At 37.9% G+C, this 21,308-nt stretch overlaps 1 protein-coding gene across 1 annotated transcript in view; it reads left to right on the top strand.

The window, feature by feature from the left end:
* LOC125136065 (tetratricopeptide repeat protein 6-like) overlaps positions 1-21,308 on the top strand; it is a 59,406-nt gene that overhangs the window by 15,718 nt on the left and 22,380 nt on the right. The window contains exon 7 of the mRNA XM_047796683.1: positions 5,364-5,437. Within this exon, the coding sequence (XP_047652639.1) occupies positions 5,364-5,437 (74 nt within the window). The remainder of the gene's footprint in view (positions 1-5,363; positions 5,438-21,308) is intronic.

Raw genomic sequence — 21,308 nt, 5'->3', positions numbered from 1 at the left:
AGCAAATAATAAAATGGTAGACCTAAATCCAACCTTATCAGTAGTTAAGTAAATGGAAATGTTCAAAATACACCAATTAAAATAATAACAGTATCATAGTTGAGTTTTTAAAAGTCCCAACAATCTTCTGGCTGTAAGAAACACACTTTAAATATAATGAGATAGATGAGTAAAAGTAAAAGTTCTGGAAAAAATATACCCAGCAAACTCTATAGGCTTGCCTTGGAGATAATACAGTTTTGGTTGCAGACTACAGCAATAAAGTGAATATTGCAGTAAAGCAAGTCATATGAATTTTTTTGTTTCTCAGTGCATAAGAAAGTTATGTTTATAATATGCTATAGTCTATTAAGTGTATAATAATATTGTGTCTAAAATAATTTGTATAGCTTAATTATTTTAGTGTAATTAGTATTTGATATTTAAAAATTTTTTTCATTGTTCATTTGCAATGTTCTGTCAATTTCTGCTGTAAAGTGACCCAGTTATACATATATATGTATATGCATCCTTTTTTCTCACATTATCCTCCATCATGTTTCATCACAAGTTATTAGATACAGTTCCCTGTGCTATACAGCAGGATCTCATTGCTTATCCACTCCAAATGCTATAGTTTGCATCTATAACCCCCAACTCCTAGTCCATTCCACTCCTTCCTCCTCCCCGTTGGCAACCATAAGTCTGTTCTCCATGCCTATGAGTTTGTTTCTTTTCTGTAGATAGGTTCATTTGTGCCATATACTAGATTCCAGATATAGGTGATAACATATGGTATCTATCTTTCTCTTTCTGACTTATTTCACTTAGTATGAGTGTCTCTAGTCCCATCCATGTTGCTACAAATGACATTATTTTGTTCTGTTTCTTTTAATGGGAATGGTAGAGGTTTCTTGTTTTTATTTGAAAGTTTGGAAAATTTTATAGGTTTCTGTGATGCTATCAGAAGATAGCAGAGCTTAATTCTATTCATAACATTGTTTTCCTCCTTTGCCTGTGGAACTCTGTTTTTTTTTTTTTTTTTTTTACTTTATTGACTAGTCTTTCTTCATGTTTTTTCTATTAATGAGCATCTTCTGGAATCTCACTATATGCTACATCCAGTCCTAATTGTGTGGAAGTTGCAGTGATTATGGGGCTATTGAGGTCTGGATGGGACTGAAAGAGAATGATAAGGTTGGCTTAATGGCAAGAAGATCAGCCTAGATTGGGGTCAATGAAAGTGAACATAGGAGGGAAAAGGTTAGAGAAGGATAAAAGCTCAAGCAAGGTCCAAGGGTTCATCATAAATGTACCTGCAGGGAAACATAGTGAGATGAGTTTGTGCTCTTTATCCTCACAACTGTTTACAGCCATTTACTTCAAAGTAGACTAGATTAGAGGAGGAACCAGGCTCTGAACTTGTTCTGGCTGAGAAATGTTTTCTCTAACTTCTCACCTGGTTACTGATTTACCAAGGTGTGATACTTTTTAATATAGTTAGCACTTGATAAAAAATGCTAACCATCATCCGAGCCTTCAGAGTTGTGATCTGAGTTGTGATCTTTTTGTGGAAGTAACATCAAAGATCACTGATGATCATGATACTATAATAAACAATAATAATGCAAAATTTGGAATCTTGTGAGAATTACCAATTTATGATAGAGATACGAAGTGAGCAAATACCGTTGGGAAAATGGTGCCAATAGACTTGCTTGAGGCAGGATTGCCACAAACCTTCAGTTTGTAAAAAGTGCAGTATCTGCGAAGCACAATAAAACAAGATATGCCTGTAATTAAAAGGAAAAAAATTTTTTTTTGTCTTTTTGAATTTTTTTTTTGTCTTTTTGCGATTTCTTGGGCTACTCCCGCGGCATATGGAGGTTCCCAGGCTAGGGGTCTAATCAGAGCTGTTGCTGCCAGCCTATGCTAGAGCCACAGCCACGTGGGATCTGAGCTTCATCTGCAACCTACACCACAGGCCTTGGCAACGCTGGATCCTTAACCCACTGAGCAAGGCCAGGGATTGAACCCACAACCTCATGGTTCCTAGTTGGATTCGTTAACCACTGAGCCACGACAAGAACTCCCTGTCTATGTGAATTTAAAACATTAGAGAAATTAAAAAAAAAAAAAAAAGCCAGCTCTGGAAAACCAATGAAGAATATATAACAACATATTATTATAATAAGAGTGAATAATAAAAGAGCTATGTGAAGGACCAAGAGAGAGCAGAGTCTTAAAACCTACCCAGGGAGGTGTTTTTAATAGGAATGACTGATTAATAAAGAGGTCAAGTAGGGTGAGAGCTGAAAACCTGTTAGTTAATGATAGTTCTGTGATCTTAACACCTTGATCCAGAAGTAGAGTGCAGTATTTACGCTGGCATTGTTTGGGAAGTTAATGGTGAAGCTTGTTGGATTGAGAACATTTGTTTACCTCTTTGTCCTCTTGAAAACCAAGAAGACAGTGATGGAATAAAAGAGATACAATTCCGCATGGCTGAAGATAGTGAAGGGATGCTCAGATACCCCCAATTACCATTCCGGATTTTAATACCTCCAACTTAAATATGAGGTGGTAGCCAAAGATCCTACACTTGAGGAACGTGAAATACAGAGTAAAACAGACACCTTTTCATAGAGCTATGGGGATGGTGGGAGAAGGAGAGGGGAGCAGAGTGATGGTGAAAGGTAAGTTCTATCCTCTGTTGGAAATTAAACATGATACAATACTCATGTCATTTAGAAATTTGAATATAGGAGTTCCCGTCGTGGCGCAGTGGTTAACGAATCCGACTAGGAACCATGAGGTTGCGGGTTCGGTCCCTGCCCTTGCTCAGTGGGTTAACGATCGGGCATTGCCGTGAGCTGTGGTGTAGGTTGCAGACGCGGCTCGGATCCCGCGTTGCTATAGCTCTGGCATAGGCCAGCGGCTACAGCTCTGATTCAACCCCTAGCCTGGGAACCTCCATATGCCACGGGAGCGGCCCAAGAAATAGCAAAAAGACCAAAAAAAAAAAAAAAAGAAAAAGAAAAAAGAAAAAAAAAGAAATTTGAACATAAATTGCAGAAGAAACAACAGCAAGATGTAAAAATGTTTGACTTTGGGGAGTGGATGGAACAGGGCCTGCCTGTAAGCACTGTGAGTTTTCTTGTGTTATTAGACCCTATGTTGTACCCTGTGTACATGGGTTACTATGAGGAAAAGAGAATCTAAAAATGCTTTTAGGGGCAGTTTACAAGTTACAGAATAAAATTGGCCTTATTAAACAACAAGAATAATAAGAAGTGAATGGAATTTGGGGACACGGAGATGGTGAGTGTTGACTATGCTTTTGAAGAGATTGGTAGCGACAGAAACTAGAAAGAAAAGCCATTCGCAGTTTGTGGGTAGGGAGGGTTGAGGGTAGGCATGTTAAGTCAGGGTGCTGAGATAAGGATTAAAGTTTCAGAAGACAGAGGAATATGATGGAGCAAGTTTCCAGAAATGGGAAGGGTGAGGTCAAGAACCCATCCTCTGACATACAGGAAGACAGTGCAGGTGGAGAGTCTTACCATTAAACCCATCTGCAGAAAGAATGAGAGTGAGTGGAGAGCATTTGCTTTGTATGTAAGTGACTCTGTGTGGTTTGTTATTTATGATCCATATTAGAAAGAAAACTAATGCAGAAGAGAAAAATTGTAAAGAATGCAGTTATCTTTATTCTAAGTAATGCTAGTAGTCATCATTTATGTCTGTTGCTGATAATGTCTAATTACCGTGTAGCATCAGAATGATTATATAGAGAAAGTCAAGTTGATTTTGTAAGTTTTATCTGGCTACAAAACTAAACTTGGTATTCTCAGCCTTTTAAATTTGCGATCACTCCTCACAACTCCCAAAATGAACGGGAATGTTTGTAATAAATCTCATTTACACTTGGAAGTTTGCTTTCATTTCAGCCAAAGGAAAAAAGAAATTCTCTTAGGGATGTTATCTGGTAGCATATTTGATGAGATCATATTTGATCAAACAAATAAATTTCTCATTTTCTTTCAAATGACTCCATTTACTATCAAAATATGCTTCAGGAGTCTAAGTGGGGAGTCCATATTTTCAGATCAGTCTTCTTCTCTGGTAGGATCCCAGAGTGATCAGTTTGACCCTACTGCTCCCTCTTCTACCCCCAGTGTTGGCAGAAAACTTATTCTACCAGCCAGCCTCCTCTCTCTAGTACAGCCTGGGAAGGTTCATGGAAGGGGAGGAAGGGGGTTGGTAACGGACTGGAGAGAAGGAGGCTGTCCTTGTGGTTGAGGAGAAACAAGAACTCTGACACTTGCCCTTTAAGACTGTAGAGCACCCACATCTCAGCCTCCTGAGTTGGGAAGGGAGTCTGGAGGGATGGCCTCCAGTCACTCCATGGTAGGAACCGTCTAGCTTGGCCAAATGAGCTCACAGGCAAAACTGCCCAAGGTTCCTGCTGAAGCAGTCCTCTGGGGAAAAGCAGAGCCATTTTCATTCCTTCATAGATTTTGAACTCTTCTGGAAGGCTCCTTCCCACATTATGGCAAACACTGAAATCAATCTATATCTCACATCATTTATGTACACACACATACACACACACACAAATACACATATCTCATTGCAGCTGACACCATCTTTTGATATGTAGATATTTATTTAAATGTTGTATTTATTCCCATTTAGTGGAGTTCTTATTTTTCTTCTGGTTTCAGTTGTTTTTGTAGGGCTTTGAAAAGCTAAAGAGCTTCAGACACTGTCTCTGGTGCCTTATTAAGGATGGTATTCGGGGCTAGAGTGGCAGGATCTCTGGCAGACTTAGCATTTAATTCTCTTAATCTCTTTCCCAGTGCCAGTTCAGGTCCACCCCGGCTGACTTCCCTAACTTCAAATCTTGAGGTTAGAGTTTCCATTGCTCCCTCTCAGGAGGCCTCTAGGGTCCCCAGAAGTGTGGGTTGCAAAGGTAGGAACTGCCTTAGCTGCTAATCCACACAAGAGGCTCAGTTAGGTCCTCCCCCTGGGCCTGGGTTCCTGTTTGTCCTGCAGTCATAAGTTTCTCTGCAGGTAAATATCTAGTGGTGTTCGTAGGGGAAAAAAAAAAGAGCAAACTAGATACCTTGCCCATAGCAGGCAAAACCACGGGAAAAGTGGCGGTCGTAGCACAAGATTCTGAGTGAGCTTTTGGTTGTGGGTTTCTTCTGCTCCATCCATTGTCACTCTCTGTGATACTAAAAGGAAAAAATAGGTTTTAAGAGGGTGTATATCTGAATGCGTGTGTAAGGTTTATTCATGGTAGAGTCAAAATTAGAAGGAAGTTTAAGAAAGCACAAAAGGTAATGCTGTAAAATTAACAAAAATTTGTGAAACTGTTTCAGGATTTTAAACAAGCTGCATTGATGAGCAAGACAAACGTGAGCCTTTGTCAAGCTACTGCCATGTGCTGTCACAGGTACGGAGTGCAATTTATATTGAGATGAAGGCAAGTGGGGCCATCAGACTTATAATAGAAAAAGAGACGAAACAGAGGAGAATGTTAATGGAAGGGACAGAGAACAGAAATGGGGAGAGACACAAAGAATCCCTGCCTAGAAGTGGGGACCACATCTCAGTGTGTCATTAGGAGGCTTCTACCTTCTGAGGAAGGACTTTAGCCAAGTCAGCAAGTAAAAACCTGCATCAAGGCATAGCGTGTATCCCTCTGATTCAAGCCCATTTACTGGAAAGGACCTTGGTAATACACAGAATAAAGTCATACATAGCTTGACATATCCAGGAATAAAATCAAGTAATTCATTTTGTTCATAAAATGGAGCTTTTAAGAAGCCTGTTTCCTGGAAGAGAGGTTGATTTAGGAAAATTTATTTCTAAAAGAAATTTTGCATTTAGGAAATATTTCTAAATAAAAGGCTAAAACAATAGCAGTCAATATCTACAACATATAGTAAAATCTACAAAAATGCATTACTTAAAACATTATTACTTGTTTCTGGTATTATTGTAAAAATAAGTATGTTATAAGAGGGAAGAAAAGAACAGTTATATGAGGTGAAATTCTGCAGATAGTTTCAAATTTACTCTGATAAAATATCAGAGTATAGTAAATTGATTTTGCTAACTATAATGCTTACACTTCTACATATATATGTTTGATATCTAAAAATTAATTTCTGAACATCTTTTAAAAGCATAGAAATTCAGCACATGAGGAGTTCCCGTCGTGGCGCAGTGGTTAACGAATCCGACTAGGAACCATGAGGTTGCGGGTTCAGTCCCTGCCCTTGCCCAGTGGGTTAAGGATCCGGCGTTGCCGTGAGCTGTGGTGTAGGTTGCAGACGCGGCTCGGATCCCGCGTTGCTGTGGCTCTGGCGTAGGCCAGTGGCTACAGCTCCGATTCAACCCCTAGCCTGGGAACCTCCATATGCCGCGGGAGCGGCCCAAGAAATAGCAACAACAACAAAAAGACAAAAGACAAAAAAAAAAGAAATTCAGCACATAAATATTTTAAGGTGAAATGAAATGTATTTGGTTAAGTAATAGTTTACAGCATTATTTTTCATGAGAGAAATAATAGCACTTAATTGGTGGGGAAATTAGGATAGTAGACTCCGTGTATAAATATACAATTTAGACAATAGAAAATAGTGTGAATTATTTATGAAACTGACATTCCTTTTTCCTCCCTTTTAGGAGGTAGGTAGTAGAGCTACATTTCCCTGTAATAGTTAGATTTAAAAATTGTATGAACATAGTAGTATAGTAACAGGAACTTGTGAAGGTGTTTTTGGCTAAAAGGCCTTAACCGGTCTCGGACCTTTAATTCACTACAGACAGCAAAACATAGTCACACCATTGTCAGTTTTAATCCAGCAACCTTTGTACAATCCATCTCTTTAAGTAATTGTCATTCTTAAAAAGAGATGGAATAACGCTGACTGATGTGTTTGTTTTGGTGGGCGAGTGCAGGCCAAAAATGTCTGAGGTCATCAAATTCTCTTCAAGCTAAAAACAGACTCCAAAATTTTTCTCTCTCATTCCTGTGTTCTGCAACTATTAGTAAATTTCTCTCTGTGTCAGTTCTCAATCTCTTTCATGAAATGTAATCACTGAGTATATATGGGGGAGCCTCCTTAAGCTGATACTGCTTTGCAATTCCAAATAACCAACTTTCATCAGCCCCCTAGACTCTCTATTGTCCCTTAATAAAAGTAGAATTTAAATCAACAGGAAAGTTTGGATAACTCTCAGTTCCAAGTTCATGTGTTTTGAGATTTAACAGTTTTACTGGATTTAATAATAAGGAATGTTAAGTGATTGGTTATATTTATTTCAGGAAAAATGTTTTTGCTTCTCAAGGTGAGCTATAACATACTACTACAGCAGCATGGTTCGTGAATAATGAGATTCACTATTGGTGTCTCATAGTGGAGAAAGTGAAAATGCTCCCATTTGGAAAATTTTTAAAAAGAAATAAATCTTTAAATTTTAGAGCATTGATCTTTGAACCCATGGGGTTGCAGACTTTTGAAGTGTGCCTTTGTATATCTGGTTCTTACTCTTCTGGTTGCTAGGAGACAACATTCCTTAGGCTGAATATCCTACTTGTTGCCCAATTTGGTCACCAAGAGTGTTATGGTAGAGTTAATTTTTAAATCTCTTTGAAAAAGCCACCTTTAGATTAAAAAAAAAAAAGTCACAGAGGGTTACATATTCTCTCTACTTTTTACTTTAGCACATTTATTTTACTAGTCTTATATTTGCGTAAAATATTTTTGAATCTTTGACTCTGCAAGCCACATTCTTTAGTTTTGGGAGGTATTTATGATTTATTTGTACAACTCAGTAGGGCACATCTGGTCACGTATGTGATTAATTTGGAAGACGCGGAGGGCCTTGGTGTCGGCGGCCTTGCCTGCCAGCTCAGCACATGATCCTTAGTTAATGCCCACCGAAATGAGAGTCCTGCCCCTTCCATCAGTGATCACGTTATTATAGAAAAACTAATTTAATATACTTTTGTATTCATGGTAACTGGTGTTTAACAATTTATGTGCCATTGAACATGTCTTTATACAACAGACATACTGTGCGGCATTTTTCCGTTGTCTGACTGCCTGGCACTTATTTAACAAGAGTGCCAATCTTCAGGATTCTGTGTGATACACACACCTTCAGAAAAAAATGAAGTTGCTGTTGCTATACTTGTTTTTATCAATTATTTTTATTTTTATTTCTTTATATATGTATTTTTCTACTACACAGCATGGTGACCCAGTTACACATACATGTATACATTCTTTTTTCTCACATTACTTTTTTTTTTTTTTTCTGTTCATGTAAGGGGCTGGGGAATCTTTGGTTTTAGCTCTGTCACCTCCTCTGGACTTGATTTTTAGTTATCATCAGTTTTGAAGGGATTGCTAAGTGACTTTTGGGTTCCCTTTCCAGGTTTAAGGTTTAATGATTAATTTCTTAATCAGAATAGACTACATATTCATTAAACATTAGTGCTGATAACTAGATAGATACAGAAAAATATCTTCAATTCCTTACCTCATTTTTTTTTCTTTTTAAATTAGTCTATACAAAGGGTAAGTTTACATTTCATAAACCATGTATTGGCACATATACTCATAAAAGCTTTTAAATCTCCCTCTGGGTAAGAGGGGAGCAATGTTATGATGCAATTTGGATGTCAGTCTACTAGAAGCACATCAGTGATTTGTGGTAAAAATATGAGAAAACTGGAGTTGTCCTGGAAATTTCAGTTTACATAGTCACCATAGGTATGCATCGTGAGTAAATAATTCACTACCCATAGGTAGAAATACTGACCATAACAAAACCTATCAACTGAATGCACTTTATGCAAAATTACTACAGTGTAATTATTCTTGATAAGGAATTTGTTATCTGTGTGAGAATTATTCTATAATCCAGTGAGAAAGCAGTCACTGTCATTGTGACCTTAAATTCAGTGAACTTCTCAAGTAGTGCCAGTTAGCAGGAAAGAGGAGCACAGTTTCATTGTAAACTACTTAAGGGAAGGGAGCCTGTGTTTTCTTAGTGAGAATCCGCAGAGTGAACTAAGAAGATACCAATCGGCTCCTATACGGGAATGTTAACCCTCACCTATTAATAGCATCAGAAGCCAAGCTTTCCCAGTGCTTCACTGTTGATTTTTGTGTGATCTTCTGGCAGAACACTTGATGCTCCACTTTTGGGTAGTGTTTGCCAAAACACGGAGCAAATATAATGAGTACCTCAATTATTTTTCATGACGTACACAAACATTAAAAAATATTGAATCGCATTATACGAAATTGAATTGCTTTTCAGTTTCAAAGTGAATTCTTTCTCACACTTTCTGAATACATCAAGGAGAGCATCTCAGCTAAGAGTTAGTCTTTGACATCTTTCCAGCACTTTGTAATAGATGGTGCAGCTCTCAGGCTTAGTTTTCTACAGACTACGCTATCCAACTCCAATATTTATTTATTTTTATGGTTGCCTTCTGCTTATGGCAGGAGATATTGATTTTGTATTTATGGTATCGAAATTGAGTTGGCTCTTAAAATAGATTCAGTTAAGTAAAAAAAAATCGACTTAAAGAAAAATACCCCGTAATCGATAGGGTAAGTGGAGCATAGCACACCTGACACAAAGGAAGAGCCGAAGTCTGGGAAACAGAATTTTAAGAGATATTGTTGGGTAATATCTAGGAGATGGTAGTTTCTAGACCAGTTACCCTGGGTTCCATGTAATCTATAAAGAAAAACTTCGCAAAGTAGTAATGTGCCTTGTTAAATTTTGAAAGCTAAGAAGTAATGAAAAGAATGGAAGATAATAATCTTTACTGGGTGAGAGTCTCTGTGCTAAGCATTTTTCACATGCTGTCATTTGAGCCTCCTAACAATTTTGAAAAGTTAGTATTAATTTGTATGTTTAGGCTTAGGTTTGAACTCCAGGTCTTTCTTCTAACTACGCTGTTGAGATATCAGCTCACTGGCTCTTGTGCACCAGCTACGAGTATGTTAAAGGTGAAGAATGTGGGTAGAGATGACTGTGTGGGAAAGCATGGGTTTCAGAGTCTGGCTCAACTGAGTTTGAATCCCAGATATTTCCTCTGTGCATGCTTAGTGTACTATTTACTGTCTTATTTACTTTGTGCAAACTTTTCTGAGCCATGATATTCTTTTAACCTATAAAATATAGAAAAGTTTAACAAGCTTACAGAGTTGTTGGAAGGATTAAGTGAAATAGCACATGTAAAGCACTTAGCACAGTATCTGGTAAATAAGCAGTTACTCAATGTTACATGCATCATTGCATTTATAAAAAATTCTAGGAGCTCCCATGTGCTGTGGCAGAAGCAAATCCAACTAGTATCCACCAGGATGTGGGTTCAATCCCTGGTCTTACTCAGTGGATCAGGGATCTGGCATTGCTGTGAGCTGTGGTGAGGGTCACTGATGTGGCTTGGATCTGGCGTTGCTGTGGCTGTGGCTGTGGCTCTGGCCAGCAGCTGTAACTCTGATTCAACCTCTAGCCTGGGAACCTCTGTGTGCTGTGGGTGTGGCCCTAAAAAGCAAACAAACAAACAAAAAATCTAGACTCTCCATATTAATTGAGATTATATATAATTATTATATATGCATGTGAAATGGAAATGCGACTTTATAGGTCCATGAGCAAGTGTTTGATTCCTTTAACAACCCGTACTTCACCACAAGAGACTAATTAAGGGAAGTAACACAGTTATCATTTAGTCACGTATATTCACAAGTTAGTAAATAAAATGCATTTTACTTCTCTTCCTCCCCTCATCTCCTGGTGTCCAAAATGTAATGGGCTGTCTTTATAGAATATTGGAAAGAAGGACTCCTATGTGATGAAAATTTAGTTCCTTTCATTGTAAAGGACATAATAACAACAAATTTATTTTAATCTGATTTTAACAGTGTATTTTATCAATAATAGCATATGTTTTCCTGTATTAGCCACTAATGGCTATTAAAACAGATTCAAGAGTGCCATTCAGGGGAGTTCCCGTTGTGGCACAGTGGAAACGAATCCAATATAGGAACCATGAAGTTGCGGGTTCCAACCCTGGTCTCGCTCAGTGGGTTAAGGATCCAGCATTGCCATGATCTGTGGTCTGGATCACAGACACAGCTTGGATCTGGCATTGCTGTGGCTGTGGCATAGGCTGGCAGCCGTAGCTCCCATTTGACCCCTGGTCTGGGAATCTCCATATGCCATGGGGTGCGGCCCTAAAAAGCATTAAAAAAAAAAAAAAAGCCATTCAGGGAGTTCCCATCGTGGCTCAGTGGAAATGAATCTGACTAGTGTCCATGAGGACAAAGGTTCAGTCTCTGGCCTCACTCAGTGGGTTAAGGATCTGGTGTTGCCATGAGCTATGGTGGAGATCACAGACGTGATTCAAATCTGACCTTGCTCTGGCTGTGGCTTAGGCCAGCAGCTATAGCTGCAATTTGACATCTAGCCTGGGATATCTTACCTCCATATGCCACAGGTAAGGCCCTAAAAAGACAAAAAAAAAAAAAAAGAAAGAAAGAAAAGAAAAGAAAGAGAGAATGCCATTCAGATGTTCAAAATTCTGAAAAAGAACTCTAGAATATCATCTCAGCATGTACTGCTATAAAAAAGGTTTTTACAAAAACCTTCAATCTGCTGTCTACAAGAAACTCACCTTAGAGCAAAGGACACATATAGATTGAAAGTGAGGAGGTGGGAAAAGACATTTCATGCCAATGGACAAGACATGAAAGCAGGAGTTTTAATACTCATATCAGACAAAATAGATTTTAAAACAAAGGCCATAAAGAAAGACAAAGAAGGACACTGTTTAATGGTAAAAGGATCCATTCAAGAGGAGGATATTACAATCGTCAATATATATGCCCCAATATAAGAGCACCCAGATACATACAACAAATATTAACAGACATAAATGGAGAAATTGATGGTAATACAATCATAGTAGGAAGCTTTAACACCCCACTCACATCAATGGACAGATCCTCTGGACAGAAAATCAATAAGGCAACAGAGATCCTAAAGGACACAATAGAAAAGTTAAACTTAATCGACATTTTCAGGACATTACATCCAAAAAAATCAGAATATACATTCTTCTCAAGTGCACATGAAACATTCTCAAGAATCGATCACATACTGGGGCACAAAGCTAACCTCAACAAATTTAAGAGTTTAGAAATTATTTCAAGTATCTTCTCTGACCACAATGGCATGAAATTAGAAATCAACCACAGGAAAAGAGATGAGAAAAAACTGACTATGTGGAGACTAAACAACATGCTACTAAAAAACCAGTGGGTCAATGAGGAAATGAAGGAAATTAAAAAATACCTTAAGACAAATGATAATGAAGACACAACCGCTCAAAATCTATGGGATGCCACAAAAGAAGTGCTCAGAGGGAAATTCATAGCAATACAGGCCTTTCTCCTCAAAAAAGAAGAAAAATCTCAAATCAACAACTTAACCCACCATCTAAATGAATTAGAAAAAGAACAACAAACCAAACCTAAAGTCAATAGAAGGAAGAAAATCATAAAGATCAAAGAGGAAATCAATAAAATAGAGATTAAAAAAACAATTGAGAAAATCAATAATACCAAGAGCTGTTTCTTTGAAAAGGTAAACAAAACTGACAAACCTCTGGCTAGACTCACCAAGAAGAGGAGAGAAAAAAACCCAAATAAACAAAATAAGAAATGAAAAAGGAGAAGTCACAATGGATACTGCAGAAATACAAAAAAACCATGAGAGAATACCATGAACAATTGTACGCCAACCAATCTGACAACCTAGAAGAAATGCACAACTTTCTAGAGAATTACAGCCTGCCAAAACTGAATCAAGAAGAAATAGACCAACTGAACAGACCAATCACTAGAAATGAAATTGAATATATCATAAAAATACTCCCTACAAATAAAACTCCAGGACCAGATGGCTTCACAGATAAATTCTACCAAACATACAAAGAGGAACTTATACTCATTCTCCTTAAACTTTTTCAAAAGGTTGAAGAAGAAGGAACCCTCCCAAAGACATTCTATGTTGCCACTATCACCCTAATTCCAAAATCAGACAAAAATACCACCAAAAAAGAAAACTATAGGCCAATATCTTTGATGAATATAGATGCAAAAATTCTCAACAAAATTTTAGCCATCCGAATCCAACAACATATAAAAAAGATCATACACCACAACCAGGTGGGATTCATCCCAAGTGCATGAGGATGGTTCAACATATGCAAATTAATCAACGTCATACACCACATTAACAAAAGAAAAGTAAAAAACCACATGATCATCTCAATAGATGCAGAGAGAGCATTTGACAAAGTCCAACATCCATTCATGATCAAAACTCTTACCAAAGGAGGTATAGAGGGAATATACCTTAACATAATCATATGACAAACCCACAGCAAATATAATACTCAATGGAGAAAAGCTGAAAGCCTTCCACCTAAGATCTGGAATAAGACAAGGATGTTCACTCTCAACACTGTTATTCAACATGGTACTGGAAGTCCTAGCCACGGCAATCAGACAAAAGAAATAAAAGGCATCTAAATAGGAATAGAAGAGGTAAAACTGTCTCTGTATGCTGATGAAATGATACTATATATATAAAACCCTAGGGACTCAACCCAAAAGCTATGTAAACTGATCAATAAATTCAGCAAAGTAGCAGGATCTAAGATTAACATTCAGAAATCAGTCGCATTTCTGTATACTAACTGAAATATTAGAAAAGGAATAGAAAAATAAAATACCTTTTAAAATTGCACCCCAAAAAATCAAATACCTGGGAATACACCTGACCAAAGAGGTAAAGGACTTATATACTGAGAACTATAAAGCGTTAATCAAGGAAATTAAAGAAGATGTAAAGAAATGGAAAGATATTTCATGATCCTGGGTTAGAAAAATTAATATTGCAAAAATGGCCATACTACCCAAAGCAATCTACAGATTCAGTGCAATCCCTATCAAATTACCCATGACATTTTTCACAGAACTAGAACAAACAATCCAAAAATTTATATGGAACCACAAAAGACCCAGAATCGCCAAAGCAATCCTGAGAAACAAAAACCAAGCAGGAGGCATAACTCTCCCAGACTTCAAAAAATATTAGAAAGCCACAGTCATCAAGACAGTGTGGTACTGGTATCAAAACAGACATACAGACCAATCAAACAGAATAGAGACCCAGAAATAAACCCAGACACCTATGTCAACTAATCTTCTATGAGGTAAGAACATAAAATGGGAAAAAGACAGTCTTTTCAGCAAGTATAACTGGGAAAGCTGGACAGCTGCATGCAAATCAGTGAAACTAGAACATACCTTCACACCAGGCACAAAAATAAACTCAAAATGGCTGAAAGACTTAAATATAAGACAAGACATCATCAAACTCCTGGAAAAGAACATAGGCAAAGCATTCTCTGACAACAGCCTTATGAATAGTTTCTCAGGTCAGTCTTCCAAAGCAACAGAAATAAAAGTAAAAATAAACCAATGATATCTAATCAAACTGACAAGCTGTTGCACAGCAAAGGAAACCAAAAAGACAACAAAAAGACAACTTACAGAATGGGAGAAAATAGTTTCTTTTCTTTCTTTTATTTTTGGTCTTTTTGCCATTTCTTGGGCCGCTCCTGTGGCATATGGAGGTTCCCAGGCTAGGGGTCTAATCGGAGCTGTAGCCGCTGGCCTACACCACAGCCACAGCAACTCAGGATCAGAGCCGAGTCTGCAACCTACACCACAGCTCACAGCAACGCTGGGATCCTTAACCCACTGAGGAAGGGCAGGGATTGAACCTGCAACCTCATCATTCCTAGTTGGATTTGTTAACCAATGAGCCAAGATGGGAACTCCCAGAAAAGAGTATCAAATGATGCAACTGACAAGGGCTTAACTGCTAAAATATACAAACAACTAATACAACTCAACAGCAAAAAAGCCAACAGCCCAATTGAAAAATGGGCAAAAGACCTGAATAGATGTATCTCCTCCAAAGAAGATATACAGATGGCCAACAAGCACATGAAAAAATGTTCAACATCACTGATTATCAGAGAAATGCAAATCAAAACTACCATGAGGCACCACCTCACACAAGTCAGAATAGACATCATTAATAAGTCAACAAATACCAAATGCTGGAGGGGGTGTGGAGAAAAGGGAACCCTCCTGCACTGTTTTTGGGAATGTAAACTGGTACAACCACTATGGAGAGCAGTATGGAGGTACCTTAGAAATCTGTACATAGAACTACCATATGACCCAGCAAGCCCACTCTTGGGCATATATCCGGACAAAACTTTCCTTAAAAAAGACACATGCACCTGCATGTTCAGTGCAGCACTATTCACAATAGCCAAGACATGGAAATAACCTAAATGTCCATCGACAGATGATTGGATTTGGAAGATGTGGTATATATACACAATGGAATATTACTCAGCCATAAAAAAGAATGAAATAATGCCATTTGCAGCAACATGGATGGAACTAGAGACTCTCATCCTGAGTGAAGTAAGTCAGAAATAGAAAGACAAATACCATATGATATAATTTATACCTGGAATCTAATATAGAGCACAAATGAACATTTCTACAGAAAAGAAAATCATGGGCTTAGAGAACAGACTTGTGGTTGCCAAAGGGGAGGGGGAGGAGGTGGGATGGTTGGGGATTTTGCAATTAATAGATACAAACTATTGCCTTTGGAATGGATTAGCAATGAGATCCTGCTATGAGTGTAGCACTGGGAACTATGTCCAGTCACTTATGATGGAGCATGATAATGCACAAAAATAGAATGGGTACCTGTATGTGTAATGGAGTCATCATTGCTGTACAGTAAAAAAAAATTCTATTGGGTAAATAACAATTAAAGAAGATAAAATAAATTTTAAAAATGGCTTTTAACCCCTCTCTTTTATCAATATCTTTTTAAAAATTTTTTTATTACTCAAATGAATTGATCACATCTGTGGTTGTATAATGATCATAACAATCTGATTTCACAGGATTTCCATTGCATAGCCCAAACACATCCCCCACCCCCCAAACTGTCTTCTCCAGAGACCATAAGATTTTCAATGTCTGTGAGTCAGCATCTGTTCTGCAGAGAAGTTCAGTCTGTCCTTTTTTCAGATTCCACATGTCAGTGAAAGCATTTGATGTTGGTGTCTCATTGTATGGCTGACTTCACTTAGCATGATAGTTTCTAGGTCTATCCATGTTGCTAAGAATGCTGGTATTTTGTTCTTTTTAATGGCTTAGTAATATTCCATTGTGTATATGTACCACATCTTCTGGATCCACTCCTCTGTCGATGGACATTTAGGTTGTTTCCATGTCTTGGCTATTGTAAATAGTGCTGCAAAGAACATTGGAGTACATGTGTCTTTGCGAGTTGTGGTTTTCTCTGGGTAGATGCCCAGGAGTGGGAATGCTGGATCAAATGGTAGTTCTATGTTTAGTTTTCTGAGGCATCTCCATACTGCTTTCCACAGTGGTTGCACCAATTTACAATCCCACCAACAGTGTACTAGGGTTCCTTTTTCTCCACACCCTCTCCAGCACTTATTGTTTGTAGACTTTTGGATGATGGCCATTCTGGCTGGTGTAAGGTGGTACCTCAGAGTGATTTTGATTTGCATCTCTCTAAAAATGAGTGATGTTGAACATCCTTTCATGTGTTTCTTGGCCATCTGTATGTCTTCTTGGAGAACTGTCTGTTTAGATCTTCTGCCCATTTTTGGATGGGGTTGCTTGTTTTTTGGGTATGGAGCTGCAGAAGGTGTTTATAAATTTTGGAGATGAATCCCTTGTCAGTGGATTCACTTGTAAAGATTTTTTCCCATTCTGTGGGTTGTCTTTTTGTGTTGTTTAGGGTTTCCTTTGCTATGCAGAAACTTTGAAGTTTGAGTAGGTCCCATTTGTTTATTTTTGTTTTTGTTGTCAATGCTCTGAGAGGTGGATCTGAGAAGATGTTGCTGTCATTGATGTCAGAGAGTGTTTGGCCTATGTTTTCCTCTAAGAGTTTTATGGTGTCTGGTCTTATATCTAGGTCTTTAATCCATTTTGAATTTATTTTTGTGTATGGTGTTAGGGAGTGTTCTCATTTCATTCTTTGACATGTGGCTGTCCAGTTTTCCCAGCACCACTTATTGAACAAGCTGTCCTTTCTCCATTGTATATATCCTTGCCTCCTTTGTCATAGATGAGTTGGCTGTAGGTGTGTGGGTTTAATTCTGGGCTTTCTATGCTGTTCCACTGATCTATATTTCTGTCTTTGTGCCAGTACCATGCGGTTTTGATGATTGTTGCTTTGTAGTATAGTCTGAAGTCCGGGAGGCTGATTCCTCCAGCTCCGTTTTTCTTTTTCAGGATGTCTTTGGCTATTCTGGGTCTTTTGTGCTTCCAAACAAACTTTAAAATATTTTGTGCGAGTTCTGTGAAAATGTCCTTGGTGGTTTGATAGGGATTGCATTGAATCTGTAGATTGCCTTAGGTAGTACAGTCATTTTGATAATATTAACTCTTCCAATCCACGGGCATGGTATATCTTTCCATCTCTTTGTGTCATCTTTGATTTCTTTCATCAGTGTCTTATAGTTTTCAGAGTAGAGGTCTTTTGTCTCTTTAGGTAGGTTTACTCCTAGGTATTTTATTCTTTTGGATGCGATGGTAAATGGGATTGCATCCCTAATTTCTTTCTCTGCTCTTTCATTGTTAGTGTATAGAAATGCTGTCGATTTCTGTGTATTGATTTTGTATGGTGCGACTTTGCCAAATTCATGGATGAGCTCTAACAGTTTTCTGGTAGAGTCTTTTGGATTCTCTAGGTAATAGTATCATGTCACCTGCAAATAAGGATAGTTTTACTTCTTCCTTTCCAATTTGGATTCCTTTTATTTCTTTTACTTCTCTGATTGCTGTGGCTAGGACTTCCAGAACTATGTTGAAGAGTAATGGTGAGAGCGGACATCCTTGTCTTGTTCCTGATCTCAGCGGGAGTTCTTTCAGCCTTTCACCATTGAGAATGATGTTCACTGTGGGTTTGTCGTATATGGCCTTTATCATGTTGAAGTATGTTCCCATTATTGCCCACTTTCTGAAGAGTTTTTATCAGAAATGGGTGTTGGATTTTGTCAAAGGCTTTTTCTGCGTCTGTTGAGAAGATCATATGGTTTTTATTCCTCAGTTTGTTAATGTGGTGTATCACACTGATGGATTTGCAGATATTGAAAAACCATTGCCTCCCTGGGATAAATCCCACTTGATCCTGATGTATAATCCTTTTAATGTATTGTTGGATGTGGATTGCTAGGATTTTTTTGAGGATTTTTGCATCGATGTTCATCGGCGAAATTGGCCTGTAGTTTTCTTTTTTTGTGGAGTCTTTGTCTGGTTTTGGTACCAGGGTGATGGTGGCCTCATAGAATGAGTTTGGGAGTATCCCTTCCTCTGCAATTTTTTGAAATAGTTTCAGAAGGAGAGGTGTTAGCTCTTTAAATGTTTGATAGAATTCGCCTGTGAAGCCATCTGGTCCTGGACTTTTGTTTGTTGGAAGTTTTTTAATCACGGTTTCAATTTCAGTTCTTGTGATTGGTTCATTCATCTTTTCTATTTCATCTTGGTTTAGTCTTGGAAGATTGTACTTTTCTAAGAATTTGTCCATTTCTTCTAGGTTTTCCATTTTATTGGCATATAGTTGCATATAGTAGTCTCTTATGATCCTTTGTATTTCTGTGATGTCCATTGTTATTTCTCCTTTTTCATTTCTAATTTTATTGATTTGAGTCCTCTCTCTTTTTTGCTTGATAGGTCTGGCTAGTGGTTTATCAATTTTGTTGATTTTTTCAAAGAACCAGCTTTTCATTTCATTGGTCTTTTGTATGGTTTTCTTTGTTTCTATTTCATTGATTTCTGCTCTGATCTTTATGATTTCTTTCCTTCTACTAACTTTAGGTCTTGTCTGTTCTTCTCTCTCTAGCTGCTTTAGATGTAAAGTTAGCTTGTTTATTTGAGCTTTTTCTTGTTTCCTGAGGTGGGCTTGTAGTGCTATAAACTTTCCTCTTAGAATGGCTCTTGCTGCATCCCATAGGTTTTGGAGTGTTGTATCTTCGTTGTCATTTGCTGCTAGGTATTTTTTAATTTCCTCTTTGATTTCTTCAGTGATCCATTGGTTGTTTAGTAGTATGTTGTTTAGTCTCCACGTGTTTGTGTTTTTTGCAGTTTTTTTCTTGTTGTTGATTTCCAGTTGTATAGCATTGTGGTCGGATTTCCTCAGTGATCCACTTGTTGTTTAATAGCATGTTGTTTAGTCTCCATGTGTTTGTGTTTTTTTGCAGTTTTTTCCTTGTTGTTGATTTCCAGTCATATAGCGTTGTGGTTGGAAAAGATGCTTGATATGATTTCAGTTTTCTTAAAGTTACTGAGGTTGGATTTGTAGCCCAGGATATGATCAATCTTAGAGAATGTTCCATGTGCATTTGAGAAGAATGTGTATTCTGTTGCTTTTGGATGAAATGTCCTATAAATATCTATTAAGTCCATGTGGTTTAATGCATCATTCAGGGCCTGTGTTTCCTTATTGATTTTCTGTCTGGTTGATCTGTCCATTGCTGTAAGTGGGGTGTTAAAGTCCCCCACTATTTTTGTGTTATTGTTGATTTGTCCTTTTAAGGTTGTTTGCAGTTGCCTTAAATATTGTGGTGAACCTGTGTTGGGTGCATAGATATTTAAAATTGTTATGTCTTCTTCTTGGATGGATCCTTTGATCATTATGTAATGTCCTTCCTTGTCCCTTAAAACATTCTTCATTTTAAAGTCTATTTTGTCTGATATCAGTACTGCTACTCCAGCTTTCTTTTGATCCCCGTTTGCATGAAATATTTTCTTCCATCCTCTCACTTTCCATTTGTATGTGTCCCTAGAAGTGAAGTGGGTCTCTTGAAGACAGCATATATATGGGTCTTGTTTTCGTATCCATTCAGCCAGTCTGTGTCTTTTCGTTGGGGCGTTTAGTCCATTAACATTTAAGGTAATTATTGATATGTATGTTCTTATTGCCATTTTATTAATTGCTTTGGATTTGTTTTTGCTGCTCTTTTTTCTTTCCTTCTTCTTTCGTCTTTTCTGCCTTTAGAAGTTCCTTTAGTATTTGTTGTAGGCTGGTTTGGTGTTGCTGAATTCTCTCAGCTTTTGCTTATCTGTGAAGGTTTTGATTTCTCCTTCAAATCTGAATGAGAGCTTTGCTGGGTAGAGTAATCTTGGTTGAAGTTTTTTCCCTTTCATCACGTGAAGTGTATCATGCCATTCCCTTCTGGCTTGCAGAGTTTCATCAGAAAAATCTGCTGATAACCTTATTGGGGTTCCCTCCTATGTTGTTTGTTTCTTTTCCCTAGCTGCTTTCAGGATTTTCTCTTTGTCCTTAATTTTGGTCAGTTTGATTAATATGTGTCTCGGGGTGTTCCTCCTTGGGTTTATTTTATATGGTACTCGTTGTGCTTCCAGGATTTGAGTGTGTGATTCCTTCCCCATGTTAGGGAAGTTTTCGGCTATTATCTCTTGGAATATTTTTTGTGTCTCCTTCTCTCTCTCTTCTCCTTCTGGCACCCCTATAACATGGATGTTGGTGCATTTCACGTTGTCCCAGAGTTCTCTGAGACTCTTTTCATTTCTTTTCAGTCTTTTTTCTCTTTTCTGTTCTGCATCCGTAATTTCTACTAATCTGTCCTCCACCTCGCTTATTCATTCTTCTGCCTCCTGTATTCTGCTGTTGGCTGCTTCTAGTGAATTTTTTATTTCCGTGATTGTATTTTGCATCTCTTCTTGTTTAAGTTTTATATCTTGTATCTCTTTGGTGAGTGTTTCCTGTAAGTTATTCTATCTTTGTTGCCAGTTTATTTCTAATGTCTTGCATCATCTTCAGCATCAACAGTCTAAAGTCTTTTTCCTGGAGGCTGAGAATCTCCTCATGGCTTAGCTGTTTTTCTGGGGTTTTTCCTTTCTCCCTCATTTGAGTTATAGTTCTCTGTCTTTTCATTTTGATAGGTTTTTGGTGTGGTGAACTTTTTACAGAGAATAGGGTTGCAGCCTCTCTTACTTCTGATGTCTGCCCCCCTGTGGCTGAAGTTGGTATTGGGGGCTTGCTGTAGGCTTCCTGATGGGAGGGGCTGATGCCTGCCCCCTGGTAGGAGGAGCCGATTCTAACCCCTCTGGAGGGTGGGG

Source organism: Phacochoerus africanus, chromosome 9 (genome assembly GCF_016906955.1).
Source record: "Phacochoerus africanus isolate WHEZ1 chromosome 9, ROS_Pafr_v1, whole genome shotgun sequence".
NCBI classification, from domain to species: Eukaryota; Metazoa; Chordata; class Mammalia; order Artiodactyla; family Suidae; genus Phacochoerus; species Phacochoerus africanus.
This window is presented reverse-complemented; position numbering and strand designations above follow the sequence as displayed.